This window comes from Fusarium keratoplasticum, chromosome 1 (assembly GCF_025433545.1).
Source record: "Fusarium keratoplasticum isolate Fu6.1 chromosome 1, whole genome shotgun sequence".
Lineage (NCBI taxonomy): Eukaryota > Fungi > Ascomycota > Sordariomycetes > Hypocreales > Nectriaceae > Fusarium > Fusarium keratoplasticum.
Window position 1 is genome coordinate 2,939,658 of NC_070529.1, and position 22,163 is coordinate 2,961,820.

At 54.1% G+C, this 22,163-nt stretch overlaps 9 protein-coding genes and 1 pseudogene across 10 annotated transcripts, besides 1 other annotated feature; 6 read left to right on the forward strand and 4 right to left on the reverse strand.

Annotated features, from left to right (window-relative positions):
• Window positions 1-346: 346 nt before the first annotated feature.
• On the forward strand, window positions 347-2,206 carry NCS57_00087600 (uncharacterized protein; the record flags this gene model as incomplete). The annotated part of the gene is made up of 2 exons (XM_053050952.1): window positions 347-649; window positions 719-2,206. The coding sequence occupies 2 exons, from the start codon at window positions 347-349 to the stop codon at window positions 2,204-2,206; spliced, it is 1,791 nt and encodes a 596-aa protein (XP_052919467.1).
• An 872-nt stretch (window positions 2,207-3,078) lies between these two features.
• Window positions 3,079-5,191, reverse strand: NCS57_00087700 (annotated as a pseudogene). Its single transcript has 4 exons — window positions 4,759-5,191; window positions 4,484-4,691; window positions 4,218-4,427; window positions 3,079-4,141 (listed from the first exon to the last, which is right to left on the reverse strand).
• Window positions 3,079-5,191: a sequence feature.
• A 1,927-nt stretch (window positions 5,192-7,118) lies between these two features.
• On the reverse strand, window positions 7,119-9,306 carry NCS57_00087800 (Alpha-1,2-Mannosidase; the record flags this gene model as incomplete). The annotated part of the gene is made up of 3 exons (XM_053050953.1): window positions 7,119-7,352; window positions 7,405-8,744; window positions 8,805-9,306. The coding sequence occupies 3 exons, from the start codon at window positions 9,304-9,306 to the stop codon at window positions 7,119-7,121; spliced, it is 2,076 nt and encodes a 691-aa protein (XP_052919468.1).
• Window positions 9,307-9,845: 539 nt separating this feature from the next.
• On the forward strand, window positions 9,846-10,704 carry NCS57_00087900 (uncharacterized protein; the record flags this gene model as incomplete). The annotated part of the gene is made up of 3 exons (XM_053050954.1): window positions 9,846-10,163; window positions 10,223-10,444; window positions 10,540-10,704. 3 exons carry the CDS (start codon window positions 9,846-9,848, stop codon window positions 10,702-10,704), a joined length of 705 nt encoding a protein of 234 aa, XP_052919469.1.
• A 73-nt stretch (window positions 10,705-10,777) lies between these two features.
• Window positions 10,778-11,476, reverse strand: NCS57_00088000 (RRM domain-containing protein; the record flags this gene model as incomplete). Its single annotated transcript, XM_053050955.1, has 3 exons — window positions 10,778-11,074; window positions 11,131-11,347; window positions 11,397-11,476. The coding sequence occupies 3 exons, from the start codon at window positions 11,474-11,476 to the stop codon at window positions 10,778-10,780; spliced, it is 594 nt and encodes a 197-aa protein (XP_052919470.1).
• Window positions 11,477-11,881: 405 nt separating this feature from the next.
• On the forward strand, window positions 11,882-13,096 carry NCS57_00088100 (Actin-related protein 2/3 complex subunit; the record flags this gene model as incomplete). Its single annotated transcript, XM_053050956.1, has 3 exons — window positions 11,882-12,104; window positions 12,172-12,999; window positions 13,056-13,096. 3 exons carry the CDS (start codon window positions 11,882-11,884, stop codon window positions 13,094-13,096), a joined length of 1,092 nt encoding a protein of 363 aa, XP_052919471.1.
• A 239-nt stretch (window positions 13,097-13,335) lies between these two features.
• NCS57_00088200 (uncharacterized protein) lies at window positions 13,336-14,169 on the forward strand (the record flags this gene model as incomplete). The annotated part of the gene is made up of 1 exon (XM_053050957.1): window positions 13,336-14,169. One exon carries the CDS (start codon window positions 13,336-13,338, stop codon window positions 14,167-14,169), a length of 834 nt encoding a protein of 277 aa, XP_052919472.1.
• Window positions 14,170-14,360: 191 nt separating this feature from the next.
• Window positions 14,361-15,534, reverse strand: NCS57_00088300 (2-iminobutanoate/2-iminopropanoate deaminase; the record flags this gene model as incomplete). Its single annotated transcript, XM_053050958.1, has 6 exons — window positions 14,361-14,477; window positions 14,531-14,734; window positions 14,791-14,804; window positions 14,864-14,919; window positions 15,069-15,115; window positions 15,478-15,534. The coding sequence occupies 6 exons, from the start codon at window positions 15,532-15,534 to the stop codon at window positions 14,361-14,363; spliced, it is 495 nt and encodes a 164-aa protein (XP_052919473.1).
• A 1,187-nt stretch (window positions 15,535-16,721) lies between these two features.
• NCS57_00088400 (Dolichyl-phosphate-mannose--protein mannosyltransferase) lies at window positions 16,722-19,135 on the forward strand (the record flags this gene model as incomplete). The annotated part of the gene is made up of 3 exons (XM_053050959.1): window positions 16,722-16,973; window positions 17,032-18,667; window positions 18,717-19,135. 3 exons carry the CDS (start codon window positions 16,722-16,724, stop codon window positions 19,133-19,135), a joined length of 2,307 nt encoding a protein of 768 aa, XP_052919474.1.
• A 1,381-nt stretch (window positions 19,136-20,516) lies between these two features.
• Window positions 20,517-21,968, forward strand: NCS57_00088500 (uncharacterized protein; the record flags this gene model as incomplete). The annotated part of the gene is made up of 3 exons (XM_053050960.1): window positions 20,517-21,215; window positions 21,276-21,504; window positions 21,553-21,968. The coding sequence occupies 3 exons, from the start codon at window positions 20,517-20,519 to the stop codon at window positions 21,966-21,968; spliced, it is 1,344 nt and encodes a 447-aa protein (XP_052919475.1).
• Between the last annotated feature and the right edge of the window lie 195 nt (window positions 21,969-22,163).

The following is a 22,163-nucleotide window of genomic DNA, read 5'->3' on the forward strand; positions in this document are numbered from 1 at the left end:
CGCATGCTTTGCTTGGAGCGCATTGATGCCGGTGGCCAGGATTAAAGGGTACCAGTAGGCAGGTACCTCCGGACCCCTGACTCGCCCCGGCTGCCGCTTTCCCACTTCTCCCCAATCCCACTTCACGACTCCACGTGCTTGTTTTGAATTCATCTTTTCTTCCCTTCTCTTCTCTCTCCCAAACACAAAAATCTTTAATCTCCATCTTCATCATCGCCTGCTACATCTTGACATCGGTCGCTTCGAGTCGCGGCCTCACTTTCCCCCCGCTTATCCTCCGAATACAGCTGCTACACCGCGGTAGTGAACGTCTATTCCCCACGAGTCGCATATCCCCGTCATCGTCATGGCGGCCACTTACAAGCAGTTCCTTGCTGCGCCCAGCTCGTCGCTGCTGGCCGACACAGCTGCGCTGTACTATGTGACCACCACAACCACTTTTTCTGGCCCGACCCAGATCATTAAGCACCTCAATGGCCTTCAGAAGGTTGTCGCCAAGAAGAAGGAGGAAGTCTTTAACGTTGTCGACGGCAGAAACGTTGCCGTCTTCGAGATCGACACCGGCCTGGGCTTCCAGACTGGCGGCGGCCCTTATCTTCCAGGCCTCGATGACAACTTTCTGTCTGCCCGAGACGTCTATCTCCCCATTGTACGTCATTCGCCTGGGCGCATTCGCTCTTGCGCAGGCCGAGGCGCATACTGACAATGCTGGCTCTAGACTCACTTTGTGTCATTTGACGAGGCGGGCAAGATTTCGCAGATCCGACTCCAATGGGACCAGGGTTCACTTCTGAAGCAAGTCGAGGTTATCGGCAAGTCTGGTCGCAACTGGCCCATTAGGGACAGCCGGGAGCAGATCACCTACATCCGATCAGCCATCAGGTCTGCTGGCACCGCGCCTCCCGCTCCTCTCAGCCACAACGAATCCATTGTCCGAACTCGAGGCAACTCCAGCAATGCCTTCCGAGACCCCCATGCTTCCCTGCAGCTGTTTGGCTCTCGCGAGGAGATTGAAACTGAACCCGTTGCTGTTGTGTCACCCTACGCTGGCACCCGGCCCCGACAGCGATCCTTCACCGAGATTCTGGGCCATGAGCCTGATTCACCGAGTTCTGGACGCCAGCAAATATCGCCCTCCAAGGCTGGCCAGGGTAAGAACTTCCAGCCTATGCGCCTCTTCGATGGTTATGAGCATACCGACGTGCCAGATCAGCCCCTTCAGCAGAACAAACGCTATATTCGCCCCAACCCCAACAAGTATTCTCACTTTGACTTTGCCGATGGCAGCGACCCGCAGGATGCTCCTCAGAAAGGCGTTTCCATTGACGAGAAGCCCAAGTCTAAGCACGATAGTCAATGGTCCTTTGAGGATTTCGTCACCCCCCAGAAGGTGAAACCCTCCCGGGGTATGCGAACTCAGGATGTTCGCCACTGGGGCGCGGATGAGAACACCGCGGACGAGGCCGCTGCGCAGCCTGCCAAGCCTCGACGCGATGCCGAAGCACACTTCGAGCTCCTTGACGACGGTGAGAGAGTGCCCCAACCACAGCGCCCTGGTGCCAAGCCAAGAGGATATGCCCACAACGAGGGCCTTGGGCTCTATAAGAACCAATTGTTTGACACGGAAGAAACAGGATCCAACGAGCGCCCCCTGGGTAATATCACCAACGTCAACCGCGGAAAGGACTTTGACCACCACTTTGACATCGCCGACCAATCTCCAGCCCACCAGAAGGAAAATAAGCCTGTTCAGGAGCCTACAAACGACTCTCGAATTCACATTGCAGGCGACGGCATGGGGGGTCGAAAGGGCACGAACCGGGACTGGCTCTATGGTGAGACTGAGGAAGTCGCCCAGTCTATCCCTGCTCGACAGGCCAATGTCGCTGCCGCTGGCGTTCCACTCGGCAAGAGCAGCAAGATCGCCACTGCCGGTGACGGCATGGGCGGTAGAAAGGGAACTGAGCGCGATTGGCTTTACAGCGAGACCCAGGAGGAATCGTCCAAGTCTGTGCCTGGGCGGAAGCAAGGAGCCAGCGGCGTCCCCAGTGAGACCCAGGATAGCAAGATCGCTATTGCTGGCGACGGCATGGGCGGCAGGAAGGGAACAAACCGTGACTGGTTGTACGGCGACCTGAGCGAGCAGCCCCTCCCTACTCGAAAGCAGCCCACAACATCGGCCAAGAAGGACTTCTGGGACTTTTAAGTGCCAGGGAGTGTTTGATTAGGGAGCACAATGGGGGCGTCTACCACACCCCCCTCTTTGACCTTCACTGTTTTATGTTTGCGTGTTTCTCTTACTCGTTTTTTTTCTCTTTTTAACGATGTATGCGTACATACGGCTCATGGTTCACGAGGGTTCATTCTCGGCATCATTTTCCACATTGGAAACGGGCTGCTTGAAGAATGAGCGCCAGTCCTCGGAATACGGTCTTTGATCTTTTTGTCTTGTTTGTGTTTATGCATCATGTTTTTGTTTTTCACGGCCTTACATGTAGGGTGTTGAGGGAAAATCGGACCCGGACGGCGCAGAGCAGAGCAGACCAGGAGAATCCGAGAATGGCTATAAGTGCCGGCATCCATTGGTGGACAGGTATGATGGCTCGTGTCTTTGAAAAAAAGGGGATCTCGTGCTGCGGCACAGGAATGTATCGATATCATCTGGGAGCTGAATCAGATACTGCCTTCACCTGGAATCCTTCAAGAAGCACATGGTGATGATAGAATGCGAAACTCGTTATTCATGCTCATCAACTGAGCGTAAAGTACAAATACCCTAGCCCGTCAACCCCGCCTTTGACAAGAGCGAGTAGGCTTCGGTGCTGTTTGCTATTTAAACTCGTAGTGGTATCAAAATTATCCGTGGCTCAAAGGCCTGATATGTCCCATTTCCATTCATCCATCCATCAACGCCATAGGATCCAAGCCCTGATACATTTCCAAAATGAGGCAGCTCTGGCTGCAAAGGCGACCTAATCCGTCCGACTCCAGGCTAATCCAAGTCCCATTGTAATGATACAAAATCCCAAGCAACCCTGGCCCAACCTGCGGCTCTCCAAAGCGACGCAGCATCGCTGTCTAGCACAAAAACTTGTAGTACTTCTTCCATGCCGGCCAGCCCGCACGTTCCTCGCGTTCTTGGGCGACCAAGATGGGGACGTTGAAGTCGCGGCGACCCGTATCGAAGTCCATGTCCTGTATGGTGACAAAGGTGGTGCGATAGTATAGCTTGTGGCCGATGAAGAAGATGAGAACGCAGGGAGCGCCCACCCACTTGTGAAAGAAGTTGCTTGCGATCTCAGCGCTCGAATCCTCCTTCCAGCCGATAGGAAAGGCGCCGACCCAGAACTGGGCGACAATCACGAGGACGTTGAGAATGATGCCCAAGTAAGAGCCGGCAACACCAACCTGAGATTGAAAGGGGAGCTCCGAGACGGAGCGCCCACGGGCTGCCCAGGCGCGGCGGAAGCGGATGTGACAGACGCAGATAGAGCCCCAGGTGATAATGGTGGAGAGTCCTGAGATGGACATAAGCCAGTCGAGGACAGCACCCTGCTCAGGGAGATCGGCGAGAAAGGCGATGAGACCAAAGGCTGCGGCGATGGCTATGGCGACGAGTGGTCGGCCCTTGCGGTCGACGTAACCGAGAATCTTGGGCGCTTGGTTGAGGTTCGCGAGGGCGGCGAGTGTACGTGAGGAACCAAAGACGGCCGAGTTTCCGACTGAGAGTACGGCAATCATGATGACGGCGTTCATGATCGAGGGCAGGACCTGGATGCCCGCTTCCTCAATGGCGATAACAAAGGGGGAGGCCTTTGCGTCTGCATCGCTTTCACCACCGACCAAGCGAGGGTCATCGTATCGAACCAGGAGCCCGACCAATGTCAAGGCGACGATATAGAAGAGCGTGATTCTCCAAAACACCTGCTTCAGGGCGGTTGGCAAAGACTTGCGGGGGTTAGCAGTCTCGGCGGCAGCGAGACCAATAAGCTCAGTCCCAGCAAAGGCAAAAGCCGCCGTAACAAAGACGCTGCACATGCCTTTGAAACCATTATTAAAGGCGCCAGGGTTCTGCCAGTACCTGCCGCCGATGTAACCGCTATCCGGTGTGCCGCCGCAGTTGAGAATGATTCCGAGAAGGCTAGTCAAGGCGCCGCGAGTCAGTCAAGGGGTCTGATGATAGATTGGCGTCAAGCGAGGTGGTGGGGAGAACTTACATGAAGCCAATGACAGCAATGACTTTGATGATAGAAAAGATAAACTCAGCCTCACCGTAGCCCTTGACGCCAAACATGTTGATGAAAATGATGATGATGAGAAATACTGAGACGAAAATGGCGCGAGTTAAGCTTTCATCCCAGTATGAGAGGGTGAGGGAGGCGGCGATGATTTCTAGCGGCAGCACGATCAGCCACTGCATGGCATAGCTATCATGATGGTTAGCGTTGCAATCAAAATGGCTACAGAAACAAGAGGAACTCACTTCCAGCCCATGGCGAATCCCCATGAAGGATCAAGAAATCGAGTGGCCCAGGCTGAAAAAGAACCAGCAATTGGGAAGATGACGGCGAGTTCTCCTAAAGCCTGGCATGTACAAAATAGCATGGTGCCAACTATTGAAAAAGCTAGCAACAGCGATGCAGGACCACCGGCTGCTAGAGCTTTTCCAGAAGCGACAAAGAGGCCAGTACCTAGGTTCCATCATGTTAGCGTTTGCTTCGGAGATAATCCTCCAACGCTCGAGTCGCCAAAACATACCAATGGACCCTCCAATAGCAATCATCTGCAAATGCCTGCCCTTGAGTTTCCGCGCAAGGCCCGAGTTGGCTGTCTCCAGCATGGCAGACTGTATGTCGTAGTAGTGGACGCCATCGTGAACCCTCCCGCCAGCGCCACCCTCGAGCTGGCTCAACGGGTCGGCCGTGAAGAAGGAGGAGCTGCGGTCACGCTTGAAGCCATCGACGAAGCGGTCCCAGTACCGCGGCGGCGCATCGTCATCGTAGTCGGGTTCGCGCATGCTGAATGAGCTCCCCGGCGCGAGCGACTCCTCCTTCATCTTGAGGCTGCTGCGCTCAACGTCGGGTTGCGGCGTCATCCTCGCCCGCCGTGCCGAGCCCACGCTTTGTCGGTCCCGGGACTGCTGGGCGCCGGGACGGCGGGAGCTGGCTGCGGGCAGGGGACCTGTTGCGTCGCTGCCAAAGGTTGGTGGTGAGGGCGACAGGTAGGTAGTGAGAAGGCGATCCAATGGGCGAGGATGATCTCTGTCGTTGGTCGAGTTCGTCAGGGTTACGATTAAAGGTGGTAATGAATAAGCGATGAAATTAGATCAGGTCGTATCGTCGTCGTCGTCGGAAGCGTAAGATCGAGAGGGAACCTGGTGTTGTCTCGGTCGGCATATCGCCACCAGGTTGGAAGCTCGGTGGTGGATGTACAAGTCGGCGATGGATCGACAGATTTCGGGGCCGAACTAGATGGAGAGGTGTAGACGTCGAAGATCCCGGAGGAAGAAGCGAGCGGATGAGATTATCAACAGAATGAATTCCCGCCTGTGTAACAAGATGAGAGAGAGACTAGATAGGCCAACAAGAAGGAAGGGGCTGGAGGCAAGAAGATGGTGGTGGGCTTATCAAGCGTCGGTGACAAGATGCCTGGTTGCTTGGCGTTGACGACCTGAACCGAACCTGGGAAGGACAACCAACTTAAGACAAGCATGGGAATGGATGGATGGAAGGCAGGACATGCCTGGGGGCGGCTTCCTTCAAGTCCCTCCTCCCTGGACCAGAAATGGATAGGGTCCCCTCCATTAACTACTTGGTCAATGGGCTGCAGGCTAAAATGCATCATCCCAAGGCCCAGCTGTCAAACAGCCATCATGCTGTATCCGTCCACGGATCCATCCTCGAGATTCCTTGCACCGTCACCTGTTGGCCAATCTCACTTCGGTGGGGAGAGCGCTATCTCTGCGCGGGGGGCCCGCTGAAGACCACTTGGACCGGGCTCCTAGACGTGTGTGGTCCAGGCCCACGTCTTTTTGAGCCCAGTTTCGTTAGTCCAGCATGGACCCAGGTGTTGTACGACGGGAGAGATAAGAGTCAAGAGAGTGGATGAGACTCGGTACGGTACGGTACAGGTACGCAGCTCATTGAAGGACAGGACAAAGGATGAATGCGAATACCCTCTCGAATGTCTCGTGAGCGTGGGCATATCGTGTCAACTCCCAACGGTCAACCCACCAAGCTCCCGTCGATCAATACGACCCCCGTCCATCACCCGGCGGCCATCAACACCACCAGAAAGACCCCTGCCCGACCGCCCGCCCAGGCCAGACCATCTACAGCAGGTGCATTCATTAACTTTTGGCGTCCTCTCCAGGATCCTTACCGCTCTGTCGCCTCGATTCAGCCCAGCCCATCGCGTGCCACACCCTCCCACGAATCCTCGCCAATTGCGTCTATCCGAGAAAACACTCGAGATCCTCGGGTACCGGCGTCCTCCCCCCTCCCTCTCTCTCGGTTCCGACCCATTCGAAGCTTGGCGACCTCCTTATCCCACGTCGACAAGAGAGAGGTGTTGCGTGCCGTAGAGCTGTGACCAGCCAGCATCCATCCCCAGCGCCTCCTTGCCAGGGATCATGCTACACTTGGCCTTTCAGGGCTGCCTCTTCTCTTGGCTCTGCTCGACGATGCGTTTCGTTCAGAACCGAGCTCTCTAATCTGAGAATTGATCACATGCAATCTGCCCCAAAGACGGGGAAGCGGAGCCTGCCTAGTTGTATCAAGGTCCTTGTCCTTCGACGTGCACGAGCCGCTCAACAGATCGTGGCAACCTGGTTCACTCCATCTTGAACAAACATGGCAGCTCCAAACTGATGAAGCAACGGTTCGTTAGCCACGCACATGTGGCTGCCGCAGGGTTCAGGTACTAACATTGGTAGATAATGCTTTCGGTATTCTACGAGTGACCCTACGTACTGTCCAAATGCCGCCTTTGCTCTGCTGTATGAGTACATGTCATGTCCAATCATTTTATGTGCAGCCAAGACTCGCTTCCCAATGAATACTATGCCAACACAGCCCCAATTCCCTTGGCTCCTATCACGTCAAGTTGCGGCCAAAGGATCAGGTGCTCTTCTTCTCCTCCGTGATTACCTTTTCTTCGGAACCCGTGTCTGCGCTTACGGGCTTAATAATCTGACCAGATGCGTCTCTTGGCTTTCGCTTCCAGCCTGTCGAAAACAGCGTTGGTAGATCAAATCTGGGGAACGGGTGGCCCTCAGTGTTGATCACAACCTTGTCCAGAGGCAGAAGGTCAGGGGGTGAGAACAAGAGGTAAAAGTATTTCAATGTCTCGGCCTGTTACGGTGTCAGTGGCTTCATATCTAAATAGTTGCGGCTCGTCACTCACCAGCCAGAAGCTCTCCATGTTATCTCGAACCTTGGGCGGCACGACGTTGGCGTCTCGCAGGCTCGTAAAGCCTCCCCCGTTCCTCACGGCCGTGTGGTTCATGAAAGACTTGAACATCTCCCATCCCCATTCTCGGTACTTGATGTCGTTTGTGATTCTCCACATGTAGAACAGACTCTCGACCGTCTCTGGGCGTTGGAGGTTGTGGGCGTCCCCATTTTTGACGATAAAGTCGCTGCGCCATTCAGCGTCAGGGGCTGGGTCGAACACCGCCGGGCTCTGACGGGGGCTGCCAAAGGGTTGCGGTGGATTGTCAATTTCGAAATAGGTGATCTCGGCCGACAGCCCTGTCTCGGTGAACTTGTACATTCCCCAGCAAGTTTCCATGATCTCGCGCGCCAGCTTGATGTCCTCTTCGTTCTTCTTGGACCACGTAGGCAGCTTTCGGGCCTCAGCCTCAGTCAGACCTCCAGTGGCTCCCAGTGCCATTGTTCCAGGCATGAAGCAAACGAGGTGATCCATCTTGGGGCTGAGGGCTCTGTCCAGTCCAGTGGGTCGCTCCCCGATGATCGTAAACTGTGAGTTCTTGGTGTATGTCACCAGATGCTTGCGGACACCCCTCAGTGCTTCGTCCCACATATCCTCGTAAATGGGCTCTTGCTTATTCGTCTGGAGATACTGCTTGATGAGATACTCGTAGTATGAGTCGCCACGGCTGCCGAGTCGGATGTTTTTGCCCTTGAACTCGCCCGTGGTAGCGTAGACGTAGATGGGGACAAGGCCATCTTGAGCACCGTTGTCATCAACCACCTGCATCACCTTCTCGGCCCGGTCCCAAAAGTCCTTTTCTCCTGTGAGCTTAGCAAGATACTTAAACTCGAGCTGAACAGTTGTGGCCTCGGCAGTAGACGATGCTCCCGCATCGGCATGGGATGGGATACCCTCATACTTGTGCAAGTTGACGCTCGCATAAGGAACACCAGAGGGGGAGTCGAAGGCACTCATCAGACGGTCGGCCAAATCCTTTGCCTTTTCGAGGTAGAGGTCCTCCCCGGCCGCGCCTTCGTCGTCCTCGGTCAAGGGGGCGAGATGTGGGAATTCGTTGGACAGGTAGTGGGCACTGAGCAAGCCACCCATCATGCGGATGGTTGTCTCAAAGGTGTTGACATCCTGGTCCTGGTCCCATGTTAATGAATCTGAAATCCACCCGCGAGCATCTTGCACCCGCGATGTCAGGTTCATCAGAATCATTGTATCGAGGGCATCAATTATGATCCAACCCAATCCCTTGGGCGCCATGTTGTTGCCCCTCTTGGTGACAGGGTGGTACTCGTCATAACCTGTCCGGGTCCCATGTTAGCATGCATACTCTGTCTTAAGACCTGAGAATCTAGACGCACCCCATGCATATCGTCGGTAGGCGTCCCAGCTCAGCTCGAACGCCTCCACGACACGGTCTCTCCTATGGTCCCAATTGGCCTTTTTGTCGTCTTGAGACAAGCCCGAGTAGCTCCAGTCGGTCGGTACGGTGCTCTTCTGGGATTGTTGTTTCTTGGACGAAGAACCGGTCCAGTATAGTAACGTCAAGACGATAAAGGTAAGAAAACCTATCACCCTCTTGCGCTTCCATAGCGGTCGTCTTTGCTCGTACGGCGAATAGCCATATGGCTTGTCCTTGTACATGGGCAACCCCTTCTTGGAGCTTGCGCCGGAGCCCCAGAATCTGTCCTCGAGATCTCGATGCCGGTTTTCGAAGGAGGGTACGTTCTTGGGGATGGAAAAGGCCATCGCTAAATCATGGGCGACGGCCAGCGATGCCGATTCTTGTTGGTTCGGGACGTTTCGAGGATGCGGACGGTTGAAGGCGCTGTTGCTTCGGATGTTGAAAGGGTCGCGGATCATTGACTTGAGCTGGTCATTTCGGGATGGAGGGTTCGTGGTGTTGTTGTTGATGCAATTAATAAATACTTAGCCGGAACGGATAAAAGGCAAATAAATAAACAGAGTTTGATGTACAAGACTGCAAACAGCCAAAGTCAAAGATGGAATATGGATGCAAAAAGGAGTTGAGTTTGTAGGTACAGTAGATATAATAGTAGTAGGTCCGGCCCCGGAAACACGAGGACAGAATGTCACTTCGAATAAAAGCGACCTTGGGGACTTGGCGAAGCACGAGACCACAGGCGCCGTCCGTAACGTAGCCTGTCCTCCGTCCATGACGACCACCGCCCCCGCCGAAACTCATCAATGCACCGGGGAGCTCTGGACCGCGTCTGCCCTGAGCTTGCGGCCCCTGTAACCCTTTTGTCGTCCATTGCGTGTGAAGGACCCGCGATTTTATTGGGTCGTCAAGCGCCAGTCCACAACTTCGATGGACACGAACCAACTTGAGGCCTGTCGATTAAACAAGGTGCTGATTTTCTCGGGAGAAGGATACGACCATGAGCATCGCAAACTTTCCTTCGCTGAACCCAGACGAGTTTACAGAGGCGTGCCATCACCTGGAGACCCAGTATTGCCATGCTAAGTTGGGTCCGGAGCGGGCACGCTGGAAGCTAAAGGTGTGCACTGCTCTTTGCACCGACTTCTCCTTTGAGGGGGGTTATACGACATATATCCAGATCAGACGCCCGCTACAGACAGATCTAGATCATGGGGATCTCTCGCTGGACTTGGAAAACTTCTCCTTCTCCGATGAAAAGAGTCATGATGTACCGGGTGGAGACAGAGATATGATGGACGCAGAAGAGGCTGACGAGGTAATAAATCCTCGGTGGAGTTTGTCTTTTACTTAGACCGTTGTCTTACGATATTCCAGGCCGCTATTGTGAAGCCCCAATCTCGCCCAGATGTTGGCCTGGTGGAATACGAGATTCATCTTCATCCTACGTATCGCGTGCCTTGTCTGTGGTTCACTTTGCGCAATCTGCCCCCAGATGAGCCCGCATTCAATATTGACACCGTCTTCCGCCGCCTTGTCCCCGATGAGTACAAGGCGGGCCTCCGCGCGCTCGGAGCAGTTGGAGGCATCTCGGCCGATGTGAGTACGGAGACGAGAGAGCTGTTTGCACAAGTCAATTCAAAAATCCTGGGTATCGTCAAGATCGGTTGGCCTAACTAACACCTTGCTCGCAGCATCACCCTGTCACGGGTGTCCCGTCCTTCTTTGTCCACCCCTGCTTGCTCGGGGATGCCATCTCCAAATTCGAGTGCGACAGGACAAACTACCTGATGATATGGGTCGGGCTGGTGGGAGGCTGCGTGGGCTTGTGGGTGCCCAAAGAAATGGCGATCCAATGAGGCGATTTTCTCGATCCCGTCGTTTGACGCGGTTTTCTCTCTCATCGATATAGCCGACCATTCATACGCATCATTAATCATCATCGCTGTCCTCCTCCATAGCCACGTCCGAGTCACTGTCCTCGTCGTCGCGTGTTCGCTTCTGGCCACGGCTCCCGGGGCTTCCAACGTCCTTCATCACATGGTCGACATTCGCGGCGGGCTTGGCAGGGAGCCCAGCGGGCGCTGATCCAGGAAGAGGAGCGTTGAAGATGCTCTGTTGAAGTTCGGTCTGCTCGACATTGGCAGCGCCCGCATTTGTGGAAGGGATCTTGAAGGTGCCGTCGAGCTTGGCCACAAAGTTCGATTTCGACTTGGCGTATTGGATTTTCTAGAGAGCAGCGCGTTAGAGCTACTGTGTAAGCGACACCGACAAAGGAGACCAACCAACTCGCGGCCCAGGAACGTCTGTCCTTCGAGAGACCTCATGGCCTGTGTGGCTGCTTGTATATCTCGGAACACGATATGGGCTTGACCACGCATCGCCATCGTCTTGAGGGCGACGACATCTAGTACAGGACCGTATGTGGAAAACAACATGTACAAAGCCGTTCGCAGATCGGCTTTCTGGATTTTCGAGGACGGAAGGTTTGTGACATAGAGACTGCAACAGTCAATACGCAGTTATTAGAGATATATCGAAGGGAACTGACGTCTGGTTCGGAGGAATAGGCTGCACCTTGGCCGGCAAGGAGGAGCTGGGCTGGAGAGCGCGAGAAGCTGTGGTGGCCATTGTGACAGATGGCGGAAGGACCGAAGTCTTGGTTCGATATTTCTGCGCTTGTGATCGATATTATAAGTCCTCCTTGACAGTCCCTAAGCCAAAATCGTGTAAGGATGCGCGGGCGCGCCAGGATCGAGCGTACTGATATTGGCGGTGGTGTAGTAGCGGGATGGAGATTTTTCGCCGCACGACGAATTGCCAGCCTCGTCCATGAGGCGCTGCCGTCGGCTGCTGTGGCCCAAGCTTGCTGGAGCTCCTACGTAACCCCCCACCCCCACTAGCCATCTAGCCAGCGCAACCTACACAGCCAGCATCTATCGTCAGCGCCTAACCAACCCCTTCTTGTCTCTCTCATTCTCTCAATCGACTCGAAAGCGATAGTAGAGAGCTACTCCTATCGCCAACACCTTCACCATGGCCGCTCCCGAAGTTCACCACCTCTTCCACAACCCCATCGCCGACCACTCGTTCTCGGCCGATCGTTCCGTCCTCGCCGTCGCTCGTGACACCGCTGTTGAGCTCTACGGCAGAGTCGGCAATGCCTACAAGCTGAAGGACGAGCTCAAGGGCCACGACAAGACGGTCACGAGTGTCGACATTGCTCCCAACAGCGGGCGCATTGTGACCTGCTCTCAGGGTAAGAATGCGCAGCTACCCCTATACCGACAAAGCTGTTCATGACGCTAACACGACATGTCACTTAGACCGTAACGCCCTGGTCTGGGAGCCCTCTCCCACCGGTTACAAGCCGACTCTTGTTCTGCTCCGAATCAGCAGGGCTGCCACGTTTGTGCGCTGGTCGCCGTCCGAGACCAAGTTCGCCGTCGGCTCCGGCGACCGTGTCATCGCCGTCTGCTACTTTGAGGAGGAGAACGACTGGTGGGTTTCCAAGCACCTGAAGAAGCCCATCCGCAGCACCATCACGAGCGTTGCCTGGCACCCGAACTCGGTCCTCCTTGCCGCCGGCTCCACCGATGCCCACGCCAGAGTCTTTTCTGCCTTCATCAAGGGTATGGACGCCCGTCCTCCTCCCGGAGTCTGGGGCGAGCGACTCCCTTTCAACACTGTCTGTGGAGAGTACCTGAACAACTCTGCTGGCTGGGTTCACTCGGTTTCTTTCTCCCCAAGCGGTGACAGCCTTGCCTTTGCTGCTCACGACAGCAGCATCACTGTTGTGTATCCCTCCGGACCTGAGCAGCCTCCCCGCGCTGTTGTCACTGTCACCACCCAACAGCTGCCTTTCAAGAGTTTGATCTGGACCAGTGAGGATGAGATCATTGCTGCCGGTTATGACTGTGAGGCCTTCCGCTTCCAGGGAGGTGAGGGTGGTTGGCAACTGGCTGGTACCATCGAGACAAAGGGCCGCCCCAGCCTGGGCGAGCACCGTGAGGAGTCTGCCCTCAACATGTTCCGACAGATGGATCTGAAGGGCAAGGCCAAGGACGACACTCAGCTCAAGACGGTCCACCAAAACACCATTAGCACCGTTCGACCTTTCGAGACTGATGGGGAGCGTGTGACCAAGTTTAGCAGTAAGTCACAAAGTCATTCATTGTCATATGTCAGAAAAAGCTAACAAAGGCTGTAGCAAGCGGCGTTGATGGTAGGGTTGTGGTCTGGGCTGCGTAGATTGTCCAGGGGTAGATTGCCAATGACAAAGACATGTAGAACCATCAAGATTCACACCGACAAAAACTGGTCATCTTCTCGAATGAGTGCCTTGTGTCAGGCCTCTATCGCATGTGCCAAAGGTCTTTTTGGTGTTTTATCTGCCTTGTATAGTGCACATACATATATATATATACATCTATTACAAGGAAGAAATCAGGCTCCCCCAAGTTCTTACCATCACTCAACCCTCACCCACCATGTCTTCTCCTGAATCCCCTAGCCGATTCATCTACGAGCAAAACCCGTCCATGTCCGAGCGCAGAGACGAGAGCACGAATCTAAGCAACTATCCGTCTTCTATTCAACCTTCAGAAGATTGGCCTGACTCACCCGAATATTACGACCGGTTCTCCCCGAACCTAACACATCATGGCCATGGACCATTCGCGGACGGCATCCCACGAGAAGCTCATATAGCGGCTGGACCTCATTCTCGAGATGTCACCCCTTATGGGCAATCATCTGAACGAGACGATACTAGCACCGTGATGTCCCTGTTCAGTGACAACGGCGTGCCTGAACACGTCGCTCACGCCCTCAACGACCCAGGATTCCGATGCTTCGTCGCCCGACAAGTACACGACATCTGTCTTGGAGTTAGTCAAGATTTCATCCAGGGTTTCCGGCACAACATTGAACAGCGGCTCTCGGAGCTTCAGCATAATGAGTCTCGTCGTTTCCCAGACCGTATTTCTATATTCGACGAGACGGCACGAAGTCTCTACAGGAGCACACACGTAACGACTTCTTTGACGACTAACACGACCGGAATCTGCTCTATCCTCTGGGCCAGGGGGAATGCGTTGCAGATGCTATCTCCAGAATCGGTATCTAGAGCGCTAGAGAGTATGAGTGTGGTGAACGCAGCTGCGGAGGATATCGCGAGGGTCTTTGATATTGTCTTGGAGCGAGGGGACGTCCACGAGGCGGAGGCGAGGAACGTCCTCCAGGCTGGAATGGCATTTTGTGAAAGACTGGAGTATCTGGATAACCGTGAGGATCTGGAGAATCTGGTTCGCGTTTTTCCGTGAGCACCAACTTGCGTTATTGGTTTCTGGGGCTCTCTTGATTGAGTTAAAGTCTATTGGTTTGTTTGTCGGGGCGTTTTGAGTCAGGGTGTTGGTGGCGAGCACATGATCAGTAGCTGGGAGGAAACATGACAGATTTGATCTTCTTTTTGATTGACTTTTTTGGTATCCTAACTTTTCGTCAAAGTGAGTGTTTAAGGGAGAGCAATGACCTCAATCTCAACATCGACGTTCTTGGGGAGAGTCTTGACGGCAACGCAGCTGCGAGCAGGCTTGTGGGAGAACCACTTCTCGTACTCGGCGTTGAGCTCCTATAACACCAATTAGCCATGAAGATACCGATATATGTCACGGTGACTCATACAGCAAAGTGAGCCATGTCAGAGATGAAGATGGTGGTCTTGACGACCTTGGCGAGCTCGGAGCCAGCCTCCTCGAGAACGGCCTTGGCGTTCTTGCAGGCCTGCTCGGTCTGGGCGGTGATGGAACCCTCAACGAGCTCACCCTCAGGGGTAAGAGGGATCTGGCCAGAGCAGTAGATCATGTTGGGGGTCTTGATGGCCTGGGACTGTTGAAGGTCAATACACTGGTGGCATGAATGAGGGGTAGCTCTGGGAGCCATACGTAAGGGCCAACAGCTAATTGAGGATCCGTCAGCGGACATTCTACGACATTCAGGTGAAAAATGAATACTTACCCGCAGGGGCGTTCTTGGTGAAGATGATCTGCTGGTCGGACATGGTGGACTGGTGTCTAATCGAACGTGTGAACCTGGCTGCCTCTGATACAGCGGGAGGGAGAACAAGACGCGGGGCGGCAGCTCTGAGAGAAGAAGCGACAAAGCGGGGAGCTCGGCGCGCGGCGAGAGATGGCAGCATTGGATGCGGTAAGAAACTACCTACCTGAAGAGAGAGAAGATGTTTGAGATGTGATGAAAGAGGTCAAGTTCCTTTTTTGGTTGCGTCAAAAGATCGGAGCAAGCTTTCAAGCGGAGGGACGAGGGGCCTTATATTCGACAAAGCTCCGGCAGCTCGGAGGGGCAGCCGATCACGCCGCCTCCAATTCGTCGGAGGGTGGAAGCCGGTGGAAAACGGCGGCTGAGCCTGGGCTAACCATGGAGCGCGCGCTCTCTCATTACAAGCGCATTACACGTGTAGGTACATGGGATCAGTTAACTGGGCGGTCCTGGGCTCCGTTGATCGGCTAACTGTCGACGTGTCTGGGGTGAGAGTGTTGGGTTTGCCCCGCAACGCGCCCTCCGGAGACGGCGGCCAGGGCCGGAGGGGTCCCGCGGTTCGGGGGATTACGTACAATATCCTTGACGGAAGTGATGGTTCTATATTTTGAGGGGAATGTTGATCGAATCATGGGAATATATATAGGTGATTATGAGATGCAGGCGCTTCAGGGTATGTGTAGGAATTCAATATGTCCATGAACAGGTTGCTCGACTCGTAGTTACTGATAGAGCATTAATGCCCACCCCGAACCTCATACAAAGGGACAATTCCCAAAATTATAAGAACCTGGATATGGATACCAAATACAAGGCGATTAAGACAACCAAATCGATTACTCTACTCTGCAAGCTGCACCATGGGTTCTGCGTCACCGCCATGAGAATCGTCTTACACGGACGGCTCTTATCGATAAGCGTCGTCTTCAGGTCAACATCAGCTTATGGTTACGCATACCTTGATGGAGCCATCCAATGTTAATATGGCAATGCCCTGTTCAAGGGGAAGTCAGCGTCTTATACTAACCTAAGAAAGTCTCATCATATGAATAGCCCTCTTTCCCTATGTTACTGGTGTTACAACCCTCAATCTATAGTAGCCGATGGCATTCAGCCCTGCCCGATCAACCCGAAGCCCGTTGGTAACCAGTAAAACGATGAACCGCCGGCGCACTGTCACCCAATTGGTCCCCTTTGTCGGCTCCAGTCAATAGCGCCTCTATCCGGGGCGTTAGGGCGTCCCAGTGGGCGATAGAGCATCTGTTAGTACTAGGGGCTATCAGACGGCTGGTGGTATAACATAAGCGGGGCAAGCCATCACCCCCTGCATCCCCATCACAGCTGGCTAAGTCACAAGGAAAAAAAGGGAAGCTAGGTGGCCAGGTTGTCCTCGACGGCAGCTCAGCTCAGCTCATCGCCAGGAACTCTTCAACTCCAATCCATTGCTTCTGCAAAGGGAGGTCTCCATCTGCCCCTTTTTCTACCATTCTTTTCTTCTTCTTGAGGCGCGCAATTCTTTTCTGTGCGTTTGCCTCTTCAATCTGTCCTTCTAACCGCTCCTTTGTTTTATCTTCCTTTACCCACTGCTGTTTGCTGGTTATACCTGGCCTCTGAGCCTCCTCCATCACCCCTGAGGTAAGTTCTGAGACTCATCGTTCCTTGTTGCGGCTTGTGAGACCCTGTCGCGACGCTGCGTAAGCCCATTGCGACAAGCCTCCAAGTTTTCGCGTCGGAACCTTCTCTTTAAATTTCCCAGAAAGCAACCCTTACTGACAGCTGTGCTTCATCATAGCCTGCGCTTCCACGGTCGACTCCCATCATGGCTCGCAGCTCCACGCCGCAGGGCAGCCTGCGACAGAGGGGCACTGCGTCCAAGAAGGTTTCTGACGATACTTTCAGCCCCGAAACTGAGCTTGATAAGCTTGCAAAGGCCGGCGCCCAGAGAGCTGGCAAGGGCGAGGTCGAGTACAAGATTGGCCTTGCCATCATCACCATTCTGGCCTTTGTCACTCGATTCTGGGGTATCAGCCACCCCAACGAGGTCGTCTTTGACGAGGTGCATTTTGGAAAGGTAACTTGGCATCATTATCTGTCGGCTGATTCGCAATGGCTAACCAATCGACTCGCAGTTTGCTTCCTACTACCTCGAGCGAACCTACTTCTTCGATGTCCACCCTCCCTTCGGAAAGCTTCTCTTCGCCTTTATGGGCTGGCTGGTCGGCTATGATGGCCACTTCCACTTCGAGAACATTGGCGACTCCTACATTGCCAACAAGGTCCCTTACGTGGCCTTCCGAGCTCTGCCCGCCATTCTCGGTGCCCTGACCGTCTCCGTCACCTACCTCATCATGTGGGAGTCTGGATACAGTCTTCCCGCCTGCATTCTCGCCGCCGGTCTTATCCTCCTTGACAATGCCCACATTGGCCAGACCCGTCTCATTCTCCTGGACGCTACCCTCGTCCTCGCCATGGCCTGCAGTCTGCTCTTCTACATCAAGTGGTACAAGCTTCGACACGAGCCCTTCTCCAGGAAGTGGTGGAAGTGGCTCATCCTGACCGGATTCGCCCTGTCCTGCGATATCTCGGTCAAGTACGTTGGTCTCTTCGCCTTTGTCACCATTGGCTCCGCTGTCATCATTGACCTCTGGGACCTGCTCAACATCAACCGACCCAATGGCGCTATCAGCCTCCAGGAGTTCGCCAAGCATTTTGCTGCTCGAGCCTTTGGCCTGATCATCATGCCCTTCCTGTTCTACCTCTTCTGGTTCCAGGTCCACTTTGCCGTCCTCAACCGCTCCGGCCCCGGTGACGACTTCATGACCCCCGAGTTCCAGGAGACCCTCAGCGACAACGTCATGCTGGCCAACGCTATTGACATCCAGTACTACGACAGCATCAGCATTCGCCACAAGGAGACCAAGACCTACCTCCACAGCCACGAGGACCGATACCCTCTTCGCTACGACGATGGCCGTGTCTCCAGCCAGGGCCAGCAGGTCACCGGTTACCCCTACAACGACACCAACAACTACTGGGAGATCCTGCCCATGAACGACGACAAGAAGCTGGGTCGCACCGTCAAGAACCACGACCTGGTCCGCTTGAGGCACATTGGTACCGACAAGATCCTGCTCTCTCACGATGTCGCCTCGCCCTACTACCCCACCAACCAGGAGTTCACGGCTGTCTCGATCGAGGATGCCTACGGCAAGCGCCAGAACGATACTCTCTTCGAGGTCCGAATTGAACATGGCAAGAAGAACCAGAACTTCAAGTCCGTCTCGGGTCACTTCAAGTTCATCCACAATCCAAGCAAGGTCGCCATGTGGACTCACACCAAGCCTCTGCCTGAGTGGGGATACAAGCAGCAGGAAATCAACGGCAACAAGCAGATTGCGCCCAGCTCCAACGTCTGGATCGTTGAGGACATTCCCTCGCTGCCCGCCGACCACCCCCGTCGTCAGAAGCCTGAGCGCAAGGTCAAGCAGCTGCCCTTCCTCCAGAAGTGGTTCGAGCTCCAGCGTGCCATGTTCTACCACAACAGCAAGCTCACCAGCAGCCACCCCTACTCGAGCCACCCTTACCAGTGGCCCTTCCTGCTCCGCGGTGTCAGCTTCTGGACTCAGGGCGAGACCCGCCAGCAGATCTACTTCCTGGGCAACCCCTTCGGCTGGTGGCTCGCGAGCAGTCTTCTTGCTGTCTATGCCGGTATCATTCTTGCTGATCAGGTGTCTCTGCGTCGTGGCATTGATGCCCTGGATCACCGTAAGTAAATCAGAGTTCCGATGTCGTTCCTATGCTAATAGCCCTTTAGGCACTCGTTCCCGCCTGTATAACTCGACTGGATTCTTCTTCCTCGCGTGGGCCACTCACTACTTCCCATTCTACCTCATGGGACGTCAGCTCTTCCTGCATCATTATCTTCCAGCTCACCTGGCCTCTTGTCTCGTCGCCGGTGCTCTACTTGAGTTCATCTTCAACTCGGAGCCTGCTGAGGAGCTGACCATTAAGGACAAGAAGGTTGCCCCTAGCCCCAAGCACCACGTCACCGCCCGAGAGCGATTCGCTGGCCAGAGTATGCTCAGCGCCTGGATCGCTTGCGGTGCTGTGCTGGCTATCATCGTTGCCGGCTGGTACTTCTTCCTTCCCCTGACCTACGGCTACCCTGGCCTGTCGGTTGAGCAGATCCTCCGAAGGAAGTGGCTCGGTTACGACCTGCACTTTGCCAAATAAATGGTTGCGCAAGCATATTAATCGACTTGTTCAAGATTTAAAACATCTTGAAAAGTCGACGTTAGTGTAGGAATATATGACGGCTCCTCAAGGGGTTTATGCAATCCCACCTTGACACATGGCAAGGTCTTGGGACAGATCAGGGGTTCTGGGGAGGAATGTAACATACCTGACGAAGCAATCTCTCTTGATATGACGAAAAGGTGGAAGAGGGAGTATAGAGAAGCTAGTTGCTAATTTACTTGAGTATCTCAACTGATTGTGTTGTGTTTGCAAGTGTATGAAGCTCGTAAAGCTCGCGACTCACTCAGGGGTTCGGATTGGCTAAAACAGAAATAAGGACTTAAGCTAATCAGGCACATATTAACCCACATAGATCCTGTAGCTGGCGGTAGGACTGGTGAATTGACATCAGCCAAGCATCTAGATCCACCACCTAGGACAACCTCTCTGCAACTGGCACAGCATCAGGAAGGTGAAACGTTACCGACTCTGTCACAATCTCGCTGTCAGTCAATACTGAGGCTGTGTGCAGCTCACTGTTGGTGATATCCAGGGGCTCACAGGTGAGGATCCCTAACTTAGGGATGGGAGCCCCCGCAAATGATTTGCCGATAACCGACGCTTCCGGAGTGTCTCCTAGGATTGAATGGGGTGCGGTACTTGAGCGTAGCAGAAAAGTGATTGGGCAGAAACATACAGCGCGTTATGTTTGCTTTCAACTCCCTGCTAACAGCCGCGTCATACCTGAAGGCTGTGTTCTGATTAGCCAAGACGAAATGTCAGTCATGGCTGTCACTCCTGCAGCATCCTGTCTCAGCTAAGCGGCGGTTTCCATGTGCAGTGAGAGCATCAAGCCATGATATTACCATGAAGACTAGCTCTCGGACGCGAATGTCATGGATCTGTCTTGTAGCTTGTGATTTGCTGTCCAGTAAAATTCAATACATAGGCCTATGTTTGCTCACCTGGCAAAACACACTTTCGATCAGTGAATTGATTAACTAACAGTAAGCTCCATCCTTCTTTTCAAGGCCTGTCAAGGTGCCCCTTAAGGCTTTGTGGAGAGCCTGCCAAGCTCTGGCCCCATTACCATATCTCGTTAAGAAGAATCCTTAAGGTTCGTATTGGACCCAATGAATCCCCAGACTTTCCATTTATGTCAATTTACGGCGTGGTTTGATAAAGACGCGCGCTAAGTAGCCGACATGTGTCGTCTAAGCCTCCTTCCCCCACACGTGTTTGCGAGATAGGTGGAATGCAAGGAGCAGAGGGACAGCGGCCGACTTTGCTGATCTCCCCATGTCAAAGCTCGAGCTGGAACGCTGGCAACATGATTACTCCCGCTCTTCACCTACGTTTCACATGAGTACTCGATTCAATGCTTACTCGGGCTAACCGTCCAGGAAGTTCCACTAGCGTAGAACGTGGCTGGAACTCTCCCTATGATGCCGCCTTGCTGTCCTCGCAATCGAGCTTTCGTCCCCTTCAAGGAATCATGATCTCGCATGGGAACCGTCTCTTCCTGCGTCGCCTCGTCCGCTCTCGAACCACCAAGATCCTCCTCGTCCTTCTCATCGTTGTCAACATTCTTGACGTCCTCCGCATCCACCGAAACATCCTCGATGCCGACCGCACGCCCACCCCCAAGCTCTCGCAGCCCGCAGAGCGTATCTACATTGCGAGCATGCACTTCAACAACGAGGACATTCTGAAGAAGCATTGGAATAATGCCGTCATAGAGCTCGCAAAGACGCTGCACCCTGAGAATGTCTTTGTGAGCGTCTACGAGAGCGGAAGCTGGGACAATAGCAAGGCCGAGCTGCTCAAGCTAGACAACGACCTGGAGCGACTGGGCGTGCCGCATCGAGTGGAGGTGTCAGATGTGACGCACGAGAACGAGCTCGAGGCCGAGAATAAAGATGAGGGGTGGATTGATACTACGAGAGGGAAGAGGGAGCTGAGGAGGATACCATACCTTGCCAGGCTGAGGAACAAGACGCTCCGCGACCTACTTGAACTGCACAAGAAGGGCACGCGCTTTGACAAGGTTCTCTTCCTCAACGACGTGGTCTTTACGGTATGTTTGCTCCAGTTGACGGTCTTCCGCAATGGCTTCTCACTCTCTGCGACTGGATAGACCGACGACGTCCTCAAGCTTCTCGATACCAATGGGGGCGACTACGCTGCTGCTTGCTCACTCGACTTTTCCAAACCACCGAGTTACTACGACACATTTGCTCTAAGAGATACTGCTGGCCAGTCACACACCACACAGTCATGGCCCTACTTCAAGAGCAGCGCATCGAGGAACGCTCTGGTTAATCATCTAGATGCCGTGCCAGTGACGAGCTGCTGGAACGGGATTGGTTAGTCTAGAGTATTCCTCATCGTGGTCCATATGCTGACCGAGATAGTTGTTATGCCTGCCGAGCCCTTTGTTTCGTCGTCCAAGCTCCGCTTCCGTGGAGTTGCAGACTCACTTGCCGAGCACCACCTCGAAGGGTCCGAGTGCTGTCTCATCCACGCCGACAACCCACTCTCAAAGACCCGCGGCGTCTACCTGAATCCCCGCGTGCGAGTGGGCTACAACATGGCCGCCTACCAGGCCGTGCACCCCGAGCAAGGAGCCTGGGTGTCAGTGTGGGACATCTTTTCCGGCCTCTGGATCAACCGGCTAAAGCGCTGGACGGTGGTGATGTTTGAGAGGTGGGTGGTGAGAAGGCGTATAGCGAGATGGGAGAAGGAGGGCCTGGGAAGAAGGGAGCCGGGTGAGTTTTGTTTGATTAACGAGATGCAGGTTCTTGTAGCCCGTGGCTGGGCACATGTATGATGAGTTCAATGGCACGGCCAGGGAAGCAAGGCTTGCCCAGTGAGATACCCAAAAAGAAAAAACACGATTCTCTTGTCTATTTATGATATGAGATACCAGCCCACAAAATGGGCGGCTGAGGACGTTGATAGCGTCAATCCATGAGATCAACAACCTATTCTAAGAAACACAAACTCGGAAAACAGTACGAGGATA